Here is a 25,181-nt window from a genome sequence, read left to right on the forward strand (position 1 = left end):
TGACTAAATCAATTGGTGAAAGTTGTTTGCTTGTTTTTGTTTTAAGGGGTTTTACACACCTGCCCCATACACCTCGCCACTTGCCAGGTCAAAGTAAGAAAGCCGTATATATGGATACATCTAAATTTATATAGGGTGGTAGAAGAGACAGGATGAGTTCACCTCCCTCTTGCCAATTACGGGAAGTTTTGAGTCCTTCTCCCCAAATATTGGGTGGGCTTCACAAAAAACCAAGATATCTATAACTCCAACCCCCTCCTCCCATCCCCCTTGAAGAATTTAAAAAAAAAAAAAGAGAAAAAAGAAAAAGAAAAGCTTGTTAGGCATTGCTACTGGAGTTAAAAGATCATGTGATTTATCAGCAATGTCATATATGTGTGTACATAAATATTTACAGGATTACATAAAAAGACAAATGTCATATTAAGACGCTACAACAAGGTGTCCTTTTACATCACAGGTAACAGCGAATGAAATCATTTCGCATCAAAAACAATGTGAAGACAAATCTTATCAGTCCTGATGGTGACAAAAAGTGAAAAACGAGGAAAACAACGATTGCCTTTAAGCCCAATTTTCAGTGCTTCCTTCAACCCCATTTTGAGAGAATTGAGATGATAAACTAGCATTGCATCCCTGCCTACTTGAAAATCTCAAAATCAGTAAGCAATACAAAATTCATCAGTGAAAAATGGTAAAATTCCAGTCCAACTAGACTAAACCATAAAAAAAAAAAAAATGCAACATACAAATTTTAATACGTAAAATAAATATTCTTGTGACAGCCACCATTACGAGTTAGTGATTGACTTTTAATACGTAAAATGAATTTTGTTGTGACAGCCACCATTACGAGTTAGTGATTTGACTTTTAACATGTAAAATAAATTTTGTTGTGACAGCCACCATTACGAGTTAGCGATTGACTTAAATATCATGAGCAGTAGCGTTTAAAACTTTCAGGAAATTTTCAGAGAATTTTTTTTTCCCTCTTAGCATCGAGGTAACTTAAGAAACAAAATAAATTATTTTTTGTAACACTGCGACAAAATTACTGTCAGATCAAATTCCATAATATTTCTTCTATTTCCGTCAGTGTGTATTACGGATGATCCGTAATAGTAGGCAGGTATGGCATTGATAATCTAGCTGAGTGGGAAACAGCACCTGTGTGTTCCACCACACATCAAGTCTCTCACTGCCAGTTCTTTTGTTTGTTTGTTTTTGAGGGTTTTACGGCGCTTGCAACACATTATCAGTGCCAGTATAAAGGATGAAAATGGGATAGTACAAAGTTCTAGAATTACAATTAAAGCACACAAGAAAAGGTAAGACAAAGGGGAATTGGTTCAAATAGAAAACAGATGTAAATTCCAAGAGCACACTATCAAAGTACTTAGTTTGAGATCACCTAAAAGTCTCATCCAGACACAAGCACAGGTCCCAACTAAGAGGAACACACTCAAATCATACATAACATGTAAACGAAACATAATACAGTGCATAACAGAGATAATTTGCAAGGAAAAAAATACCATCTCCCAAAACCAACTATACATTTGACTGTTTCCCTCTCAGCCAGGACAAAACCAAGTAATCTCATTCCAAGACAAAGACAGAAAGCAAGTTGGAAAACAGATATAGGGGGATAGAAGACACAGTAAGTGCCTCCCTGTCCACTATGGGAAGTCAGGAACCCCACCCAGACCCATCAGCATTGATTGATTGAGTTAAATCAATAATACCAATGGAACAATTACCCATTGTGACCGGTCTTCATCCAATTGACAGATTTAAACGAGTTATTTGTGCATTGACAGCCCAGCCACCAAAATTATGACATGAATAGTTTCTTCTACAAATGTTTCAGATTGCTGTGGACAAGGACAGTTACTCAAAATCAGGATAGAGATATAATCAATAACTTGGAAACCAGAAAAAAAATAATAATTAAACTATGAAATTTTCTATCGCACAATTGAACGTTTAAAAAAAAACAAAGACAGTTGTTTTTTTCCAATTTCGTGATTTGTAAATTAGAAATAACATATAATCCCATCACATAACATATGATGTGCAATAAACTTTTGTTATATGATCTTAACAACATAACAACCTTGGTGGGCTCATTTCCTCGCTAAAACGTAAGCATGATTTTGATTTTCTACCCCCCAAAAATATATCCATAATTGATGTTGTATCAATTGACATCTAATCACAGGTATTATAATCCAGGATGAACAAGGAATTAACTGCTTTGATATGGTTAGTCAATTGTCTATGCTCATTAAAGACAAAGAAAACAGAAGGCAACGTTTTATTCATGCTAAATTCAACTAATTTTTTTACAGTTTCATTCAAGCCTAAGAAGATTTCCAAACAACACTGAAGTGGTCCATAAAAGAATGTGATATATATTACAATATGGCAAAATTGAATCAATGGTGATAATTATATACATACATCCAAAAATAAATGAAAATAAATAAACAAGAAAAATAAAAACAAAAAGGAAAGAGATTAAAAAAAAAAAAAAACAAGAAAAGAAAATATCCCCAGAGTTCAATCAAAACCCATGCCAAGGCATCAAACACTTTCAAGCCGATATTTGTGTTCCTACAACTATTATGTCAGTGCATGGCATAATCAGGTGGAAGGTGAAAATTTGGATGTGCATTTTTTCTCTCTTCATTTTCTGAAAGAATATGCGCACCAGAGCATTTTGATCTTTATTTGAAATAAATCGGGTGATTTTTCATGAAGTTATGGTCAGATGAATGGGAAAGGTATCCATTAACTTTTCTCAAACTCCATACTTTTTCAACTTGACTAGTTGTAAAGAATATTTAGAAGTGAAATTAAGCTTTGATATTTCCCGAAGATGTACAAAAAGGGTTGATTTAATAATTTATGACAAGAACTAGGCTTGGCAATATCTCAGTTCAAACCTTTTCACCATCCGACTGATTATGTCATTCACTATAACATTTATGTATATATATATATATATGTATAAATATACATCATAATACCATGAAACAGATCTGATTAAAAAAAATAATAATAAAAACACTCAAAAACTGATTATCAACAGAAAACGATAAACTCTCTGACAAAACATCAGATTAAAAAAAAACAAAAAACGTTGACAATTTTTTAAAATGAGAGCACCTAGGAATGAAATCACTTACAAGATTCAGTGTACTTTTTGTTTTGTTTTTGTTTCAAAAAGGCTTTAAACACAAGACGGATAACCTTACAAGGTCTATAAGCATCACACATGCACTTCCCAGTTGAGAAAATTTTGTAAAAATTTTAAGACTTAATTTCATAATTTTCACTTTACACTAAAATAAATCTAATTTACATGCTTATGTCATTAAATAGTATTTTCTAGGGTGAGAAAGCGTCATGTTGTATTAACTTAAATCCCCAATAATTATCCTAAAACACATTTTTAAAACAAAAATAAGGATGTATTGAAAAGTAAAAAAATAAATAAATAAAGAAGACAAAAATAACCAACAAAAAACATAAATCACACGCTAAAAATAAAAAGAAAAAAACAGTAACGACAAAATCAGGTATATGGAAAAATGTTAAAGTTGTCGAAATTGAACACTTTTATAATAGACAGTAAGAATTCAAAGGAGTCCCCTTGACAACAACATGACGACAACAGAGCAGGAGCAGCAGCAGCAGTGAGTAGTAACATTCAACGTCATCAATCCATCTTAATGTTGACGTAGATGTAACGAACAAATTGCAGGGAGGCGAAGAAGGATACGGTGGCCAACATGAGGAAAAAGACGTAGCAGGTGAGAGCCGTGTAGCCCAGGAACTCCAGGGTCTGGAGAAGACCTGACATGTTGGAACGTTTGTAGTAGTAGAACAAGGCGTATAGGAAAACAAAAACACCAGTCGATCTGTGGAGTCAAATACAAGTGGGCAGAATAATTAACAAATTGAAAATGTAGTAAAAAAAAAACAAAAAAAAAAGAAAGAAAGAAGAAAAACAAACTAAGTGATGATATGCTCATGGAATCTACATCTGTTCATTATTTGAACCAACGTTAGAGGATTGGGTTGCAAGGATTGACATTGAAACTGGGTGGGGTCTATTGACTTCCCATATCTGAACAAAAACACCAGTCGATCTGTGGAGTCAAATACAAGTGGGTAGAATAATCAACAAATTCAAAATGTAGTAAAAAAAAAAAAGAAAGAAAGAGGAAAAACAAATTTTAGATGAAAAAAACAAACAAAAAAAAAAGGAAGAAAATGGGATAGTAGAAAACTTATAGAATTACAATGAAAGCACTCAAGAAAAGGTAAGACAACAGTGTATTGGTTCAAATAATGAACAGATGTAGATTCCATGAGCATATCATCACTTAGTTTGGGATCACGTAAAAGTCTCATCCAGTCACAAGCACAGGATCCCAATGAGAGGAATACACTCAAATCTTTTACAAGATATGTTCAGATATGGGAAGTCAATAGACCCCACCCAGTTTCAAAGTCATTCCTTGCAACCCGATCCTCTAACATTGCCCCTCCCCCCCCCCCCCCAAAAAAAAAACAAACCTAAAAGTATAAAACAATACACCCCCCCCCCCCCCCCCCCAAAAAAAAACCACAAAACAAAAAACCCTAAAACAATAACAAAAAACAAAACAAACCACAAATGCGTAAAAATCTTTAAACTTTCCTTCCCCGTTTAAAAAAGTACTGAAAAGTTAGACCTACCCAGCACTGAAAATGGATCTCCACCACCACCGGTAATCCTCTGCTGACAATTGGAAGTAGGTTAGAGCGATGGATATACAGGCAGTCACACTCAGCAAAATGCCGTATACAATAAACAAGATGCCAAAGAGGGTGTATTGCTCTCTACCCCACAGCGTGGCAAAGATGTAGTAAAGCTCCACTGAGATGGCACTGTGGGGAAAATAAGAATTAGGTTATATGAAAAAATGAAATAGAAAATCATTTAAAAATCCTTGTTTGGTGGCATTGTTAAGTCTTGTGCGACTATGTGAGTCTGGTGGTATGACAACTCGCTTTTGGATAGGAAGGTCCTGAGTTCAAGCCTAGCTCGGCGCATCGTTGAGTCCTTGGAAAAGGCTCTTTACTCGCATTCTCTCACCGTACTCAGGTGTAAAATGAGTAAATGGCCGTTAACAGTGTTGTCTTTGTCCGAAAAAATTGTAAAGTCGCCTAACAGGCGTCATGCCACATCCTTCATGTTAAGTGTTGCTGTTGGCCAGGGACTCCTTGTAAAGCTCTTAGAGCACATTTAGTGGATATTGCGCTATTGGCAATTGCATTTTTAAAAAAATAAAAATTAGCTAATCGTGAAATAGACAGTGAATTCAATGACTTTGATCCAAAGAAATCTGAGACTTATTTGAGTTTAAAAGTTTATCCTGACCCAGGAGAGCAGAAATAATGCAAAAGACATTTTTACTTCTGACATGGGGACTCATTGAAGGAGGGCCACCTATGACGCAATCGGTTACATTCAACAAAGATCCGTCATATTTGGAAGGAAAACATGAACATAGGACAAAAGACAAGACTTCTTGCATTGCTGGCTTTTAAGAATAATTTCATACAAGAACATCAATACTGAAAAGATTTCACAACAGCTGGTGAAAGCAGCATTAGTACCAAAGTCAGTCATTGCTTTTGTTTGTTTGTTTTTAAGGGTTTTACGCGCTTTCAACACATTTAGGTTATATCAGCGCCAGTAAAAAGGAAGAAAATGGGATAGTGAAAAGTTCTAGAATTACAATTAAAGCACTCAAGAGAAAGTAAGACAAAAGGGAACTGGGAACAAATAGGGATCAGATGTAAATTCCAAGAGCATATCACCAATGTACTTAGTTTGAGATCACCTATAAGTCTTATCCGGACACAAGCACAAAATCCAACAAAGAGGAACACACTCAAATACTTACATTATACATTTAAAATAACACAAACAATAATACATAACAGAGAGATGATTTACAAGGAAAAAAATATCATCTCCCAAAACAACAACTATGCATTTGACTGTTTCCCTCCCAGCCAGGACTCCGACTAGGGCCAGGAAAAAACCAAGTAATCTCATTCCAAGACAAAGATAGAAAGCATGTTGGAAAACAGATATAAGGGGATAGAAGACACAGTATGTACCTCCCTGCCCGCTATGGGAGGTCAGGAACCCCACCCAGTCATTGCTTTTACCTGAAAGGCAAGAATCCACCAATGGCGCAGTGGGCCAGAGCAGACCTGTACAAAGGCACTGGTGGGATTTCTCTGGCAATATTTTTGGTGCGACAAGGGGCGTCAAAGCTTCCCGCCCAATTCCTGCCAAATATACCTCCAAGAACTGTCAGGGGGTATCCAACTGAAAGAGATAGATATTGAGTTGTTAAACTGACCTGCATCTATCACTTAAATAATTTTAATTTTTTAAATTTTTGAGTGACGAATTTGAAACATCTCCCTGAAATCCTTTGTGAAATTTTAAATCTTGAAGGTTACATTTAAGGTATTCCATGAAAATAGAAATGTTCACATCGATTCACCAATTTATGCTTATATATCAATTTTGACTTCAACAAATATCAAAGAAAATTTTTAGTAACAAATATTTTACTATCACTTATTTTCAATACATCCTCATTAAACCATGGCCTCTCTCTTCTGAGTGTGCTTTCCTCTCTCCAACACAAAAACGGTGTATCACAAAGAAAAACCAAATTAGGAAGTAACTGAGAATACAAACAAAAATTTTAGAATAATAATAAAAGGACATACACCATTTCTCAATTTTAGATTCCTAAATCATGTACAATCATTTCCCGGTTAAACATGTCTTCTATATGTGGTTGAAATAATAATAATGTCAGTATGATAATCAAAACATTTTATAATTCTTGAACGGTACTTAGTGACCAAAAATTTAAGTTGTCGATATTCTAATTCTAATTTGAAGATTGACTGAGGACAACAAAAAACCAAGTGTCAAAAACGATGAAGATAAGTCAACCAAATGATTCTATGGACTTAAAAGGTAGTTCTATACTTACTAAAAATCCAGAGAGCCATAAGGAGAACCACTGTGGTCCAAGGTAAAGCCCGGGTGGTCCCATAGCCCCATGCCACAGTGTTGATGACAGCCCATACAAAGAAGAAAGGAGCTGAGGAAATGAGAGGCACACATTTTCACTTTCGGGGTTCATTATTTTATCTCTCAAAGTGTTGATTGCTTGACATTAAGCAGATCTCAAGAGAAATATAAGTAAACAATATTCAATTTGTAATGAAAACCAAAGAGCCTGTGAATGAGGTCAATCTGCTCAATGTCTAAGTCTAAGCCTAATACAGGGTTGCTGATTTGGGATGAAAAATTCACCGAACTGTTACATGAACACATCCACCAACCCCTATCTGAACACTGAAATCCAGTAAAATGACATTACATACTTATTTATTCCATTTGTTTTGCCAGATGATTGGAAAATATACCGAGGTTTTTTAACAAACTGAATTCTGTATATAAATGAGAAATCGGCAACCTTGCTAATACTGAAGTAACGGCCATGGAATATAAAATTACAAGAACAATGTTGGAAGTATTGACATTTAGCTGTTGTATTTATTTTTTTAATCTGCTTCAAATTGACCATGAAATCACATTATTCATCAAAAAATATTACCAGCAAAAAGGGCAGACGTCAAATTAATGTTGGCCACCCAATGTTCTCCTCCCATCTTCTTGTACATCTTCGAGGCTACATAGCCACTGATGCCTGGAAGAGATGTGCAGAAAATATTTTAATTCATTAACATATTAGGCAAGATAAAATTGGATTTTGAGTAAATGTGTGTTCTCTACCTTTCTCAGTACCTTCAACAGTGACTGGAGTAATAATTTAAAAGGCCCACATTTTGGCGTATCTCAGTGCTGTGGTTAATTGTGTGATTTTAAAGTTTTGTTCACTCGTGGATATCACTAAGCCATTTGAAATGTTTTAATGTGAATGTACTCGTAGCGTTCATTATGTTATAATGAGGTGACACTGGTGTAGGATAAAGATCTGGAAAGGTGTACATACAGTGCTAGATAAATTAGAAAGAAAAATACTAGAAAAAAAAAAACAGTAACAAAAAATCATACAGCCTTGACTGGGACAGGCTGATTTTTTGGGATTGTTTTATCTAGTATTTTTCTTTCTGCTTTGTCTGGCACTGCTTCACCCATTTCAATTGTTTTTGTCGTTGACTGAAGAAGGGTATTTTGAGTTTTAAAAAGACTGTTTAAGTGTTTTGTTCTGTATTAAAGCCGTTGTATCAACACTTTTTCAGACCGTAATATTAGACAATACTATCTTGAACTCCTGCCAACATGCCACAATTTTACACTTCCCAGTAAGTATAGATAGAACGAAGTTGACATCATTTGGGTCTTTGTTATTGTTTCTTACCATCCATTTTTATGAGTAATTCTCACTAAACTGTCTTACCCAGACTCTTAACGTTCAAGGTTACACAGTTTTGTGTGTAAGTCCGTTATATTTCTGGATGGCAATGTTGTGAGCTTCTTAGCCACAAGTGCACAGCATCTATAAATTTGGGTATAGAGCGTTTCATAGAATCGCCCTTTCATGTGTAATTGGAAAGAACAACGCTCTGTATAAACTAAAATTAAATCTAAAGATTAAAAAGACAAAAGCAAAAAAAGTTCAAATTCATTACATGGGAGTTGTACAAATAAGACTTAACAACCTCATAATAGCTTTTACTTACTAGAGGTGAATGCATAAAGAACTACAGCAGCTGCGTTGATAGATCCATGTCTATGGACATTGAACATCCCAGCCACTGCCATCAGGAGAATACCAGTGGCCAAGGCAAGGAACTGACTGCCCACACCTGGAATAGGAATCAAAATGAAGTCTATAGAATGATAACAGTTGTCAATCTCAAGACAAAGGAAATTGTTCAGTCTAAAGCTGAAAAAAAGTCAGGTCTCAACAGACACAATAAACATTAAAATGATCCTACAATACAGCATTAGATATAAGTAACAACTGCACTACCATTACTCCAAAAAGGTATAGGGGGATAGAAGACACAATAAGTACCTCCTTGCCCACTATGGGAGGTCAGGAACCCCACCCAGGAAAGTGGGATAGAAAAAATCCTAGCAGGATAAGCAGTGCGTTGGTAGCTCTGCAAACAAATCTGGTTAAAATTTGTGTGAAGTCTGCTGATATTTGACTGCTATTTGTCGAAATAGCAACGATTGGTGGTAAGTAATCATTACTGTCTGTTCAAAGGTACTGGAAATAAAATATCTTTGGCTCAATAATCCTGGCAGTTTTAACTCTCTATTACCAACCATTTTCAGGATTTCCCCAAAACTTCACACCCAACTAGCACAAAAATAGATTTTTTATCACTCAAACACAATAGCAGTAAGTTCTTGCGATACATAATTTCTTTAGCAAAACTTGCTCTACAACACACTGTTCATTTTCTGTAAATTTTATGATGTATAAAAGAAATTTGAACAAGAAAAATGTTGGTTGTATCGTAACGAAAGTGACGATTTTCCTATAGTTGGTAAGGAGAGGGTTAAATAATGACATCTTTAATATAGACAGAGAACAACTTCATATCTAAAATGCAAAGGTAAAATATAAGATGAATTCTTACCCAAAATGGAACAGAACAGCATTTTGTAAGGGGGAAAACGGAATACATCTGTTCTAATAATTTTCCATCCATTATCATCAGAGTCTAAATCATCTGTATCCTCCTCATCTTCAATATTGTAACGAGCAAAATCACTCTTCAGAACTCTTGTCTGTGACATGTAGAGGAAATGAAGGGTTTGAAATGTGTTAACTTCAATTGACATTTGAACAAAATAAACACGCTTATGTGACCAAATCATTCTCCTATTATTCAACACTTGGCTTTCCTCATGTATAATGTTCGTTTTAGTGACTGGCCTGATGCCCTGTCGAAATGAGCCTGACATCAAAAGTGGAATTTATACCTAATTTACAGTATTTGACTTCACAGCAGTTTAATTATTAGAATATTAAATTAGACTCTCTTGGCATAATAATAATGAATTTATAAAGCGCCTAAACACCCACGCTAATCGTGCTCTGCGACGCTTTACAAAATAGAGAAAAAAAAAACCCAGACATTTCCTGAAAGATGATAATTAGTCACAGGATTTGTCTGAGGACTGAGTGTGCTTTACAAAATAGAAAAAAAAAACAAAACAAAAAAAATAATAAATTACGCCATTACATAATAAGCATGAATACAGAAACAGAATCTAAGCAACATCTATTTCATAAAAAAAAGAAGCCTTACGGTACAACTCAGTCTTCAGACATTTCCTGAAAGATGATAAATTGTCACAAGACTTTGTCTAAGGACTGAGTGTGTTCCATAGGCGTGGAGCAATGGATGAAAAGATTTTTTTTAAAAACCAAAAGTAGATTTTGAGGTGGTAACCTTTAGAAATTGGGACTGAGATGATCTTAAATTTCGAGTAGGAATATATTTTTTAATTAGTTCCTGCAAATTTTCTTACAGAAGTAAGAGAAAGAGAGGCATCCAAATTCTTGCGAAAGACTTTATTTGGAAAACAATAGAAAATAAACCAATTTTACGACCCTTTATCAAGGTCAGTAAAGAAGTGTTTATATGATACTACAACATGACCCATCTATATTCTTTTAAGGTATGAATAAATGTCATCCCCCCCCCCCCTTTTTTTTTTATATTTTACACTATACAGAGCTGTTTGAATAGCTGATTCATTAATCTTATGTTTTTGTTTTGTTTTTGAGGGTTTTACGGTGCTTGCAACACATTTAGGTTATATCAGCGCCAGTAAAAAGGAAGAAAATGGGATAGTAAAAAATTCTAGAATTACAATTAAGGCACCCAAGAAAAAGTAAGACAAAGGGGAACTGAGAAAAAATAGGGATCAGATGTAGATTCCAAGAGCATACCACCAATGTACTTAGTTTGAAATCACCTACAAGTCTCAGCCAGACAAAAGCACAAAATCCAACAAAGAGGAACACACTCAAATGCTTACATTATACATTCAAAATAAAAATAATAATACATAACAGAGAGATGATTTACAAGGAAAAAAATATCCTCTCCCAAAACAATAACTATGCATTTGACTGTTTCCCTCCCAGCCAGGACTCCGACCAGGGCCAGGAAAAAACCAAGTGATCTCATTCCAAGACAAGGACAGACAGCATGTTGGAAAACAGATATAAGGGGATAGAAGACACAGCATGTACCTCCCTGCCCACTATGGGAGGTCAGGATCCCCATCCAGTCATCAATCTTAATCTTAAATTCCTCACGAAACTCACAAAAAAAAAAAAAAAACAAACAAAAAAACAAATCTGTTCCTCCAAAGATGAAGTAATACAACGAGGACAGACAAAAATAGTCTGTGGATATTTTTTGAAAGTTTGTTATTCACAGGCTTTTTCGTTAATAAAATATGGACTTTTTGACTGTCATTGACATCTAATCAAGTGGAAATAAGCTGTTTCTTGAAAAAAAAAAACAAAAAATGGAATTAGAATCTCCTTTCAATATGAAAATGATAACACAATAGTACTTTACTATCAGGGCTCAGCAGATGATGTGGTATAGAACAGTAGAAGATGAATGCAGTATGATTATGGAACAGTGGGATAAGAATAGACCGAAGGGCTAGAGTTCAGGCGGTCGCTGGTTCGGATAAGTAAGTAAGTAAGGGATAAGAATATTATACAGCCATCTCTTAAATAAAAGCTTTTAGAATTAACTCAACTTCCGTGATTATTTAGCCTTCAAAATTCAACTGTCAGCAGCCTGATACGAAACAGATATTTTCTCATTTTAAACTGAAAATCTTATTTCTGATATAAATCAAAGTAAATGGCATCAAACTTGACACTGCAATTTTTAAAAAAGGGAAAAATGCCCCTTTAACTCACCTCATACACACACAAAAAATAAATAATAGACAAACAAAAGAAAAAAAAAACTCAGGGAGAAAGCAAGCAAAAAAAAAAAAAATAAAAACAACCAAACAAACAAATAAAGAAAGAGAGAAAGAATTTGAAAGAAAAAAAGAAGAAAGAGAAAGAAAGAAAAAAAACCCACAACAAACAAAAAACAAAGAAAGAAAGGAAGCAAACAACAAATAAAGAGAGGGAGAAAAAAGTTTAAAGAAAAAAAAAAGAAAGAGAATGAAAGAAAATGAAAAAATGAAAGAGAGAAGACGAAAGAAAAAAAACACAAAAAAGTACACAGATAAATCAATCAATCACGGGCCAACAATGACTTACCATGATAATAACCACGAATCCAATCAGCAAAAATACAAGGACCAATGAATTGATGATGGACAGCCAGTGAATCTGTGGTAAAAATAAACACATTATACAAACTTGCATTCACCAAATGTCAACAACAATTACATTAGATTACCATAAAATAAGAAAACAGGGGATATTGATCACTCAGTTTATCACTCTTCTGCCACTCCATGGTCATCGTCAAATCCTGCTAAAAATAACTTTTAAATTAGGAAAAATGAAAGGTGATTACTGGCTGTCTTTCCCTACAAACAAAGGGAAGAAAGAAAAATATGAAGACTTTAGTTTAATCACTCCTGGATTCTGAGGTTGAAATTAACAATCTATGTTGTGTTCTTTCATTGTGAGTGATTTTGACTTGTTTTGAACCGATGTTTTCACTGTTAGTGTGAATGATTTAACTTTGTTTTCATCTGACAAAAATTATGGCTTCTACTGGCAGATTTCCCCGACGACAGACTTTCAACTACGCGTACTTGGCCATGCACAAAAATCACTGAATAGAAATCAGCGGACAACATGAAATAAGACATACCACGAAAAAGCAGACCAACTTGCTTTTTGATGGGGCTACAGCTACAAACCCTAAGTCAGCTCTGTCCATATTGTGAAATCACCTTCAGCAAATCCTCAAAATAATACTGATGTCTTTTAAAGTCAAACGTTACAGTTACATAAATGGCCTTTTTGGTACAGCATCATATAGATTAAGATGCCACATTTTACACAGGAACATCATTCTTTCTTTTCAATTCTGCTCTTGGGTTCAGTGATTGTGCATGAAAGCTGTTTTTAGAAAAATTTTTTTTAAAGAACTGAAGCAAAATACACTTCAAATTCTAGTCTAATCTTGAAGAACACCAGAAATATGATTTCTGTCAATCCTAGAACAGACGGTAAGAATACTTACCTCAAGATTTTTAGGGAAGAAAGCATTGTCCCTCAAACGCCTACCCCTGTCTTCATATTTTATACTGGCGAGAGAGGAAAAAAATTATCATAAATTAGACACATTCATTAAGACTATTTGGACAGCATGCCAAAGATTCATTTAACTTTCAAAAGGAGAGCCTATTAGTGTCAATAATGAAGTCACCGCCCTCTATACCAAAGTGCATGAAGGGTAAACATAACACAGGCAAGAAGATTTAGAAGTTTTTCTATTTTTCAATACCGCACTCAGTGCTAAAAACCCTAGCCCGTGAAATTGTCTACAATGGAGAGCAAAAATGAGCAAGATTTTGAAAAATATATGTACAATCTAAAAAAAAAAATAAAAGGGAATATAGTTAGACATTTGGGGAAATATGATTATCTCTCTCTCTCAATTCAAATAATTTATATAGATAACACAACTACTTTGCAGTGACATGTTTTACAAAGCTTATATCGAAGTATAAATGAAATAATATATTATTGAACTCCCAACATGAGCTCTGGGCCATGAAACATACAAAGTGTTAAAGTGTTTAAGTAAACTAAAATAAAGTGTATGATTAAAAAAAAAAATTCATACAATCCTCAGCAAAATGAGTACAGGCTTACAATGAATGAAAATGCGTAAGAATATGCATTTTTTACATAAGGTTACACATTGAGTTGACAGCAAATAAATCATGGCTCTCACTTTAGTTACTTCATGATGACTCATAGATACATGACATTCTTTGATCAAAAAACACGATTGCCCAATATATTTAATAATAATAAAAATGAATGGCATTTATATAACGTTTACCCCGTTGTCACAGGCTCTAAGCGCTTTACAGTGATATAAAACAAAACATATTGCAGTTTTGACATCTTTGACATCTTACAGCCTTTAAGAGACTAAATCGATTGGCAATCCCTGGGTCTTTACATCTTTTATACTTTTTTTTTACTCACTCATTTAGTATAATTCAAGTTGCCAACATGGAAAAGCTGTATTTTTGACAATGTCTAACATATTTCACTTATGCCAGTGAAGAGTTGTTATTTCATTACGGTATTTGTATTGTTGCAATTTTTTTTTTTTTTTGGTTTTACTTTAACATCATAATGCAGAGACAAAAAAGATTCCTTACTCAGAGGCAATCCATCTGACAGTGTATGTAAAGGCTACCTCTAAAGGAGTCGTAACGCCGTCCAAAGAGATAGGCAGCTGCTCCTTTGTGGTCACATTTGCATAAATTATCTGTAAATAGTGAAAAAATTAAAATCAAAAAGATTAATAATAATATTATTGTTATTATTACAATATATCATTTTACTATATGACTAATACTATTATGATTATTATTATTGTTAATAATAAGGATGAAGATAATAATAAAAATAATAACAACAACATAAAAATATTGGACATGACCAATATAAGTAAACTATCTGATACGACCAATAAATGAATCAATTTACACTTTTATCTAAGTATAATCCACTGATGTCAAATTCTTGCGAGAAAAAAAAAAGCTTAAAGATTAAGATTGCCTTTACACCCAAAGCTAGCTCTCTCACCAGATTATTTTGGAAATAATCATTTTACTTAATCTTAAAACATTCTTAGATTTTTTAAACTTGAAAAGTAAAGAGTTCGGTAACAAACAAACAACCAGTGCTAAAAAAAACACCTGTTCAGATGTATATGGTGAAAATCATGGAGAAGATATAAAACCATGTAATAGAAAATTTAGCCAGAAAACTCGGGCTTTCAAATATCCATCGATTTAAATGAACATAATCTTGGCAAAAACTCTCAAACCTGGGACCTTGCAAGGTCTTCATTCACTCCCAGGCTTGAGAGTTTTTGCTAAGATGAGGGCAATTTAAATCTATTGATAATCGAAGGATTAGATTTCTGGTCAAAATTTTAAATATATTATATGTCTTCCCCGAGTATGGCAGTAAACTGGTTAAAGTATGAAAGAAAGAGAATAAAAACAGCTAAAATACTGAGATCCACATTGAATTTTAAAAGTTGCACAATTTAAAAGGGACAGCATACAATTATAAACAGGATAGAATATAGGAAAAAGCTTACAATACAAATGCTTTCTTTTTTTTAGTACAGACAGCAACTCTTATAATCAAATGAAGTGCGGCAGAAATATATCCACTATTTTAAACTTTTGCCACTTATCAAATGAAAATTAAAATGTGAGATTTTCTTCCTTAAAATTTTTTTTTTTTTTCCATTATCCTATTCGTTGGATATGTGATCTTGTGGTATGACACTTGCTTTCGAATTGGAAGGCCCTGGGTTTGAGCCCTGCTTGGCCCATAGTTGAATTCTTGGAAAAGGCTCTCAACTCACATTCTCTCACTGTACTTAGGTGTAAAATGGGTACCTAGCAGTTAATATCTTTGTCTACGTCGAAAAAAATATTTGTAATATTGCCTAACAGGCGTCAAGTCTGATTTTACATGTTAAATGTTGCTGTTGGTCAGCGATCCGTTGTTAAGCATTTTGAGCAGGTTTAGTAGATATTGGGCCATCAAAAATATCTCAAGTTTTAATCTGAAAAAAAAAAAAAACCCATTAATGAAAACCAAATGGATGGAAATTGACATCTTCAATTTTTCCTGCCAAGCAACTTATCAAACAGTCGGAACAAAAAACAAAAAAAAACTTACATTTTCTCCATTGTATTCAATGGTGAAATGCAGATGAGCCCATAGGTAAATCTTGTGGTTGTGAGGTAGAAACCCTCCTTCCTCCAGATGACCAATAAAACCTCTTATAGGAATATCGTCTGTTGTTAGAATGATGAACGATTAATATAAAAATATATGCATATATGCCTCAAAAAGCTTCACTTAATTAATCAAGCTTATTGCAGGATTAACAGTTTTCAGATGCTCAATTTTTCACTTAAGCTAGAGCCATATAATCATAAGTACAGACCTGCCCATTTGAAAAATTTTCTTTGTAATTTTTCCGGAGATAAAAAAAAACTGTAGCCGCTTCAGTTAACTTTAGAAATCAACAATTCACCCACACAAGGATTAAAGAACGCTTCAAAATCCTTAAGATTAATGAGCCTGGCACGAACTTTCATTTTTAATAAGTTTTCATGACTTAGAGGTACTCTTGAAGTTCTGAAATCGGAGCCAAAATTTCATAATTCCTTGAATATTTCTAATGGTAATAATAAAAAGTGGGTAATATAACATTAACATGTCTTAAGCTCTAATTTTTGTTTTTAAGGATTTTATGGGGCTTGCAACAACATTTAGGTTATATCAGCTCCAGTAAAAAAGAAGAAAATGGGATAGTCAAATTCTAGAATTACAATTAAACAACCCAAGAAAAGGTAAGACAAAGGGGAATGGCTCAAATAGGAAACATGTAGATTCCAAGAGCACACTATCTAAGCGCATAGTTTGAGATCACCTAAATGTATCATCCAGACACAAGCACAGGTCCCCACTAAGAGGAATACACTCAAATGTTAACAAATCATATATAATATGTAAATAAAACAGAATAAATAACAGTGCATAACAGAGGGATGATTTACAAGGAAAAGAATATCATCTCTCAAAACTAACTATACATTTAACTTTGACTGTTTCCCTCCACGCCAGTGCCAGAACAAAACCAAGTAATTTCATCCAAAGACAAAGACAGAAAGCATGTTGGAATGAAGATAAAGGGGTATAGAAGACAGAGTAAGTGCCTCCCTACCAACTATGGGAGGTCAGGAATCCCACCCAGGTGTTAAGCTCTGATTCAGTAAGACAAATCACTAGGAGTAGGTACGGCAAACTGCCGCTAATGCGCTCTGGCGGACAATTTTCGATGTGTTTTACATAAATTTTACTTCGTTGTATTCCATTAAATATCAAAATGACAAGGATAAAATTTATATCAATCGAAAGCTTATTCAAATCCCTTTAAAATGGTGTCTAAATGATTTATCTGCTTTTTTTGAAGATAATTTAAGTGGGTTTTGAAACAAGTCACTAATCGGCTCGCCCGCTGATGGAAAAAACGAACTTTTCGCGATCGGTCATCTTGAAGAGCTTGGCGAATTCGGGCCATGGGTGGTATCGGATCAGTAATTGGTTTAAAATGTGCACAAGATCTTGACGTTTCGATCGATACCAAATAACCGTTGGTTTATTTAGGGGAAGCGATTTTATTTTAAAATTTCTCAAAAAAAGGAAGATTAAACTCATTTCCACAAAATTTCAGCAGACTATTTTTACATTACTGGAAAGCTCATCCATTTTTCTCTTAAAATATGGAAATGCCGTACCGATTATAAGTATCGCCCGCATTCGCCCAGCATTTAACTTTGGTAAATAAACACGAGTTGCACAGCCCAGTCAGTGAGAGCAAAATGGCGTGCCGACCAGAGGCTGCCTCGACGGACACATTTTTTGTCTCCCTTGGCGATTTATGGGAAATATGCATTTTTTTGCGTTTTCATGGCGCTTAAAATGTAATTAAATAAAGAGCTAGAGTTCTGAAAAAAATTGGAGTTGTTTAATTTCTATGAGACTCTAAGCAGTTGAAATTTTGTCATTGTGAGCCCGATACTTTTTTTTATATGAAGTCCCGAAGTTGGGTGCTGAAGCAGGGTGTCGCGACGACGAAATTGTCAAATTTTCAAATAACCATATCTTCCTTAAAAATTGAGATACATGTATGATATTGGTATCAAAATGCTCAGAATTGCAAACTCTTTTAAGCAAAAGTGACTAAATTGAGCATTGTTGGGTTTGAAAAATCAGTTTTCTGTACCTACTAGGAGGTCCAAAATTGGCTTGACATTGCCACCGATCTAATTCTAATCACTGATCAAGCTTCCTATAAGTTGACCTTATTACAAGTCTTAGAGCACTGTACTGCACTTACCAATGTCCACACTAGAAAATAACACAAACATTGAATCTTGTGGATAGCTCAATATCCCCAATCTCAACCCCTCCCCCTCCCACCAATGTCACAGGGGCATTTCGAATCAGAGCAGTCAATTTTTAAGCACTCATTAAAACATATTAGTTAAGAAGTTAGATAACATGTAAGAAGAAATAGTAATATTGTGGGAGGTTAACATTTTTGACTATAATATTATTTAAGCGCTTACATTTTATACTTATAATATATACAAAAGTCCACTATTATCATTAATACAATTATTATCCTCATCCGCATTATGAATGCAATATTGTCTGTGAATAAATAAAATATCTAAATGAGAGGGTGGCCCAAATTTTATTCTAAGACCATTTCTCAGTGCTATACACAAGATTATCATCATTATTATTATTCAGCGCAGAAGGTGACAAAGGTGAAAAATCAGGACATTTTTTTAACATTTGCGTTTACGCCCCATTGTTATAGCAATAAAGATGATAAACTATTATTGACAGTCACACAATTCAGATGTCTTCACCAATTGCTTATGGAAAGTACACTGAAATGAAAAGCGAATGATATCACAAAAATTAACGAAAAAGAGGGATATCGCAAAAATTGCTGAAGTTGTCTAGTCTCCATAATCACTGATTTCCGTCGAGCCATGAAAAGCCATCAGCACTGATTATTGTTTGCAAGTAACAAGATGTATCATATTAACAATACTTACCGACTACAAATTCAAAGTAATACAAGTCTTCTATGGCACTTCGAAGAAGTTCCAAGTCTGTTTCACTATATTTGACTTTGCAAAGCTCTCTTTTAGTAGCCATATCATCTGGAAGGTAAAATATATCTCAATTGAAAAAAAAAAAAAAAAACAAGAGAAAGAAAAATCACTGTGCTCTAATTTTTCTCACTCTGAACCTCTTGACTTATTTTGAAAAACAAAAGTCGTTTTTACTATAATAATTATTACGTTAAGTGTTACTAGAAATTCAAACCTCATGGGAAGCATGTCTACATGTTAAGCATTGCTGTTGAATGGTGACACTTTGGCAACCATATTTCAGAAATGAAAAGATCACAAAGTGATGAAAATGGACGGAATGGCAAAAAGTGGACATTAAAATGTGAGGAAACATATAAATTTTATGTTTACAAAAGCAGTTATAAGAAAAATTTATATTTTGAAAAGAAACACAAGATGAAAAAAGATAATAAGTGCAGAAAAAGTATACCCTTAAAATAAAGACAACAAAACAACAAAACAACAACCCCCCCCCCCACAACCACAAAGAGCTAAGGTAGGGGTATTCGTATAAAATAAAGATTTTATAAAGAGGTAAAGACAAAAACAAACAAAAAACAAACTTACTTCGAAACCTGATGTCGTAAAGAGACACAGCCATTCTGTCCCCATCAAGAACTTCTCCAAGTGTGAGACTCTTGTGCTCAATCTGATAAAGAATGATAAAGAAAAAAAAAACATTAGCAAAACTGTCAAAATAAAATGGCAAAAACTTAAACCGAGAGCTCTTGAAGAACTTAAAAAGGATGATCTGTGCCTCTATAGCATTTAAGCAGACAAGAGTTACCAGAAAAATCATCAGGACGACGAAGAATGGATAGCAAAGTTGTTACAGTGGTATGGAAGAAAATAACTTACTAATGTTGAGTATACAACATGGGCGTAAGAAAAATCCTTCTCTCCAAACTAGAACATGGTTAGCTGTTAGCTGCAATATACTGGATCCATAATTCTAGTGTTTTTGTTTTGTTTTATGGGTTTTACACAATTAAAGAACCTAAGAAAAGGTAAGACAAAGGGGAATTGGTTCAAATAGGAAATAGATGTAGATTCCAAGAGCACACTATCAAAGTACTTAGTTTGAGATCACCTAAAAGTCTCATCTAGATACAAGCACAGGTCCACACTAAGAGGGATACACTCAAATGGTTACAAATCATATATAATATGTAAACAAAACATAACACAATGCATAACCGAGAGATGATTTATAAGGAAAAAAAATATCATCTCCCAAAACTACCTATATATTTAACTGTTTCCCTCTCAGCCAGGGCCAGGACAAAATCAAGTAATCTCATCCCAAGACAAAGACAAAAAGCATGTTGTAAAACAGACAAAGGGGAATAAAAGACAAGTAAGTGTCTCCCTGCCCATAATGGGAGGACAAGAACCCCACCCAGATCCATACTTCTAGTCCCCCTGACCATTCAATATTTTATGCACTTTGGTTAAAGTAGATATTTTTCTTTTAAAAACCTTATCATTAAATTTGAAATATAATATAATAATACACTAAAGATGAGTGGAATTAAAATAACAACGGAAAAATAACATCAAAAAGGAAAAATCAGCACAATCCCCTTACCTTGCCGGGCCTGCAGACAGGCAGTTGGTAGTAGTGGTAGGTCTCATGGGGGTTAAAGTAGGGGCCAACTTTGTTGACATACACCGTCACCTATCCATAACAAATTGAAACGGAACACATTATTTTTTATTTTTTTTTAGCCATTTTCTCCTTTGGACACATTCAATCAATCAAAGCTGGTTACAATGGAATCCGCATAGTCAACACTCTAATTAAAAAGTCAAGACCTCTTGTTGGTCCCAAATTTTCTGTTCTTTAACTAACTTATTGTACTGTATTGATAATAATGGATAAAGTCAGAGTAAAAAAAAAAAAAATCTGATCTAGCAGTGGTAAAATTTTTAAAGTATTCCACTATTCCTATTAAGGGGGCAGTGTGACCCCCATGGGATGAATAAATTGAATTTTTTGGGGGAGGGGCAGGGGCAGGGATATTATGCAAAGCCTTTAAAAAAAAAACAAAAAAAAAAAAAACAATGCAACCCCCCCCCCCACCAAGAACAGCAACAAAACTAAAACCAAACAGTAATAAATAATTAGAAGAAAAAACTCGCCTCTTCAACATAAAGAAAACCCGGTTTTACTTTTACGCTGGAAAGCCAAAATCTTGGTCTCCCTAGCCCTAGGTCCCCCCGCCATTTTGGCAATGGTAAATTTTGAATAGAAAATCCTAACTTTGGAACTGTTTATCCTAGATCTAAAAGTAGGGTATCATATTAAAAGGTTTGGGAGGCCTTCCGAAAGCTCCTACATCCCCAGTATTCTTTTATAATGTTCTAGTGGGGTAGAAACCTTTTTTATAATGTTCCAGTAGGGGGCTTGGAAGGGGGGAGACTTAAAAAAAAAATAAAAGTTTCCTCCCTCCCAAGCCCTATACTATCTAGATACAACATTTATTTTTAAAAAAGAATACTGGGGATGTAGAAGCTTTCGGAAGGACCCCCAAAGGTTTCGAAAGGCCTATCTGTCTATGTAAAAATGAATGATCAATTTTTACTTTTGAAAAAAAAATCAGTGTTAGAATCAGACTGACTGACTGACTTAATTAATTATAATTTGATTGTAAAAGATACTGGAACTGAAAGATAAAAATAAGGCTGTCATTATTCCCAGACGCCTGTCTGGGGATAATAAAAATTCGTTATCCCCAGACAGGTGTCTGGGGATAACCAATTTTTGTTATCCCCAGACACCTGTCTGAGGATACTATCCCCAGACGCATGTAGCAAGTGGGCAGAAAGATTTTATGCAAAATGACTAGGCGTGAAAAATACCAAATATTCTGGAAAAAAATACTAGTGGTTGTGTCCCAAAGCAGTTAATATATCAAGTGATATTTAACACAAGATGAAAGTAAATAGTGATCAAATGTCAAATCCAGCTCTTTTGAAAAAAATATTTTAAAGCAAATGGATCAATGAAATTTCTTTTGTTACTTTGATCTGAAAACGTCAAACTGGCAATTCGACTTTTTATTTTCAACCAGGAAGAAAGTTGTTAATCATCAAATCTGTTCATAGTCCACCAACCATTTAAATTTTCATTACCAACTTACCTGTTAACTTTATTGATCATCTCTTGTTTCTATAATTTGCTCATTCTGGCCACAATTTTGGGGACGACCGGGAATAATTTTTATGTCGTGGACGAATTCCTAGGCCATGGTGTTGTTCGCCCCAAAGCCCAAAACCCATACCTGTTATTTTCCTGTCTGCTTCGCACAAGACAATACAATTTAGTATCACACGTCCACAAAACTAGATCCAACAACATATATTTATTCGAATCAGAGATGAAAATAACTACCAAAACAAGGAAGCAAAAATGGTGGAAATATGTTTAGCTCATATATGAATTTAAAATATTCCGATAGCGGTGTGGATAGGCAGCTCAGTGGGTAAGGCCACCTTTCATTTTACTCCTTTTAGCTGCACAGATTCGACCCAGTCGCAACCCCCCCCCCCCCCCCCACTCACTTTTTTTTTTTTTTACTTTTCTTTCTTTCTTCCCAATTGATTTTCATTGTTTTCACTTTTGTTCCGAGTTCCGAGCAAGAGTTTTTTTTTAATCAGTTGAATTTTTTATTTCTCCGATAATATTATTTCATTATTTAATTTGCTCTAGATCTATTATTGCTTTTTTTTGTTTTGGTCAATGATAAAATAATAATAATAATAATAATAATAATAATAATAATAATAATAATAATAATTGTAATATTTGTTATTATTATTACTATTACCATCATAATCATTATTACATTATTATCAATAATAGTATTATTTTTATTATTAATACACTTATTATAATACTATTACTATTATTATTATTATTATTATTATTATTATTATTATTATTATTATTATTATTATTATTATTGTTAACACTATTCCCTGCTCCGAGGGAAATCTCTCTTTTTCTTTTTTTAAAAATATTTTGACCTAAACCTTAGAGTTTTTTGTTTGCTAAACCTGTAAATGTTCCGTTTCTGAGCATGAATTTCTTAAATTGTTTTTATTTAAACAATTATTGTTTTTATTTTTAAAACAATTATTGTTTTTTTTTTCTCCTCTATCTGACCATTTGGTCGCTCTCTGAATATTTCTGTTTGTTTGCTTTTTAATTATTTATTCTTTTTAGACACTATTTGAGATCGGAGTGGGGACGAATATATTTGCTAGAAACTAGAAAAAAACAAGAGAGAGAGAGAGAGAGAGAGAGAGAGAGAGAGAGAGAGAGAGAGAGAGAGAGAGAGAGAGAGAGAGGAGAGAGAGAGAGTTTAATAATAAAAAAAAGAGGTGGGGGGAGGATGGATGGGACATTTATCCCTTTCAACGTTCTGTAAAAAGAAGACGGAATTTAAAAAAAAAAAAAAAAGTGACGTTACCAGGATTCGAACCCACAACGTCGATTATGGTCAAACTTCCAGGGCAGACGACTAAAACATTCGGCCATGACACCCACTTCGAAGTCGACGCATATTGTGTATATGTAGTAACAACTGATTTTAATGTTGGTTAATTTTATGTTTTTATAGATATTTTATTAACTTTCCTTATTTCTATGTGCATCTGGAAACATTCCATATTCTAGAATGTGGATAGTTGTTTAAAAGAGTGGAGTTTGAAATATGCGTCTGGGGGTAATGAAAATTCGTTATCCGTTATCCCCAGACAGGTGTCTGGGTAGGCACTTTGATAAAATTTTCAAACTCAAAATATCTTGATTTGACTCAGTCAGGGGGATGGGACTTGAAAAAACATAAAATTTGATACCTTATTTGTTTCTCTACGACCTACAGTTCCAGGGTAATTTATATTTTTCTACTGAAATTTTTTGTCAATTTTACAGAGAGAATCTGTGATCTCACTGCTGCCTCAAAACCAGCATCTCGCGGCTATCGGGAAATTTTGAGTCTTGCAGTCAACATGGCCCACTTATTGTTTTCAGTAATTTTGTTTCAATTAAAAAATAAATGGCAAGTGTTAGATATTATTTTAAAGGTCAGAAAATAAGCTTTATTTTCATATAAATCATTTTCATGTATGGAAAGTATAGAAAAAATGAAGGATAAATGAAAATGGAAAAAAATATGAGGTTTTTGTCCTAAAAAGTGGGGTTGGTGGCGGGAAAAATAAAATAATGAGCGAGTGTATCAATTTTGATGAAATTTGGCAGAGATAATCTTCAATTAATTGTCTATTGATGTATAAAGTATAATTAAAATGTATCCATAATTTAAAAAGTTCTTATAATTCAAAAATCTATAAATTTTTATTACATAAGCTTTCTGAGAAATACAATCAGTAAATTAAGAATGAAATACACCGTTAGAAAGCTTGATTTGTGCACTTTATAATGATACCAAAATTAGTCACATAGGTTCACAAATAACGCCATGGTGACCAACACAGTAAAGGGTCAAAAATAAAGTTCCAAAAAACGAGTTTCACCTTACAGTGAGCCTATCGGCGGCCACTGGACTAGAGTTATCAAAGTGCCTAGTCTGGGGATAACAAATTTTTATTATCCCCAGGCCCAGACAGGTGTCTGGGGATAATCACAGCGTAAAAATAAAGGATGCACACCGTTGACGGGTCTAATCAAACCACAGGATATTGAAAGTATCTCAGCTGTTTAGTAGAAAGTACCTGAAACGAAAACCTAATTATTATTATTGAATTGCTAGATATACAATGAAGTCGACGGAAAACCTCTGCTCTGTATGCTGGAATTTATCCGAAGAAATCTACTGGAACCGTACAAACAATGTCGGTCTTTTAATCCTGCATGTTTAAAATGTACCTAAATGAGCACTGTTAATCGAATATTTCGCAAAGTTTCGGTTCATAGCACAGTGCTGTAATCATTACCTTATCACCCTCTTTAAATGTTGATGTCGACAAGGAAAAACAAAATATCGTTGAAAGTATCAACGCAATCAGTATTTGACTCGTCGCCATGATGGACAACATTGACTTCGCGCGAGATCTCGCTCAGCCAAACCCCCTTTCCTCCTTT

At 34.1% G+C, this 25,181-nt stretch overlaps 1 protein-coding gene across 1 annotated transcript; it reads right to left on the reverse strand.

Annotated features, from left to right (window-relative positions):
- Window positions 1-752: 752 nt before the first annotated feature.
- Window positions 753-25,136, reverse strand: LOC144957214 (transmembrane 9 superfamily member 1-like). Its single transcript, XM_078888268.1, has 15 exons — window positions 25,034-25,136; window positions 20,661-20,750; window positions 19,640-19,721; window positions 18,992-19,099; window positions 16,029-16,147; window positions 14,483-14,592; window positions 13,327-13,390; window positions 12,387-12,458; window positions 9,715-9,865; window positions 8,803-8,928; window positions 7,713-7,805; window positions 7,083-7,193; window positions 6,235-6,397; window positions 4,750-4,941; window positions 753-3,926 (listed from the first exon to the last, which is right to left on the reverse strand). Exons 1-15 carry the CDS (start codon window positions 25,133-25,135, stop codon window positions 3,725-3,727), a joined length of 1,785 nt encoding a protein of 594 aa, XP_078744394.1. The 5' UTR covers window position 25,136; the 3' UTR covers window positions 753-3,724.
- Between the last annotated feature and the right edge of the window lie 45 nt (window positions 25,137-25,181).

This window comes from Berghia stephanieae, chromosome 11 (assembly GCF_034508935.2).
Source record: "Berghia stephanieae isolate SIO BIC M18660-M18661 chromosome 11, UCSD_Bste_1.3, whole genome shotgun sequence".
Taxonomy (NCBI): Eukaryota; Metazoa; Mollusca; class Gastropoda; order Nudibranchia; family Aeolidiidae; genus Berghia; species Berghia stephanieae.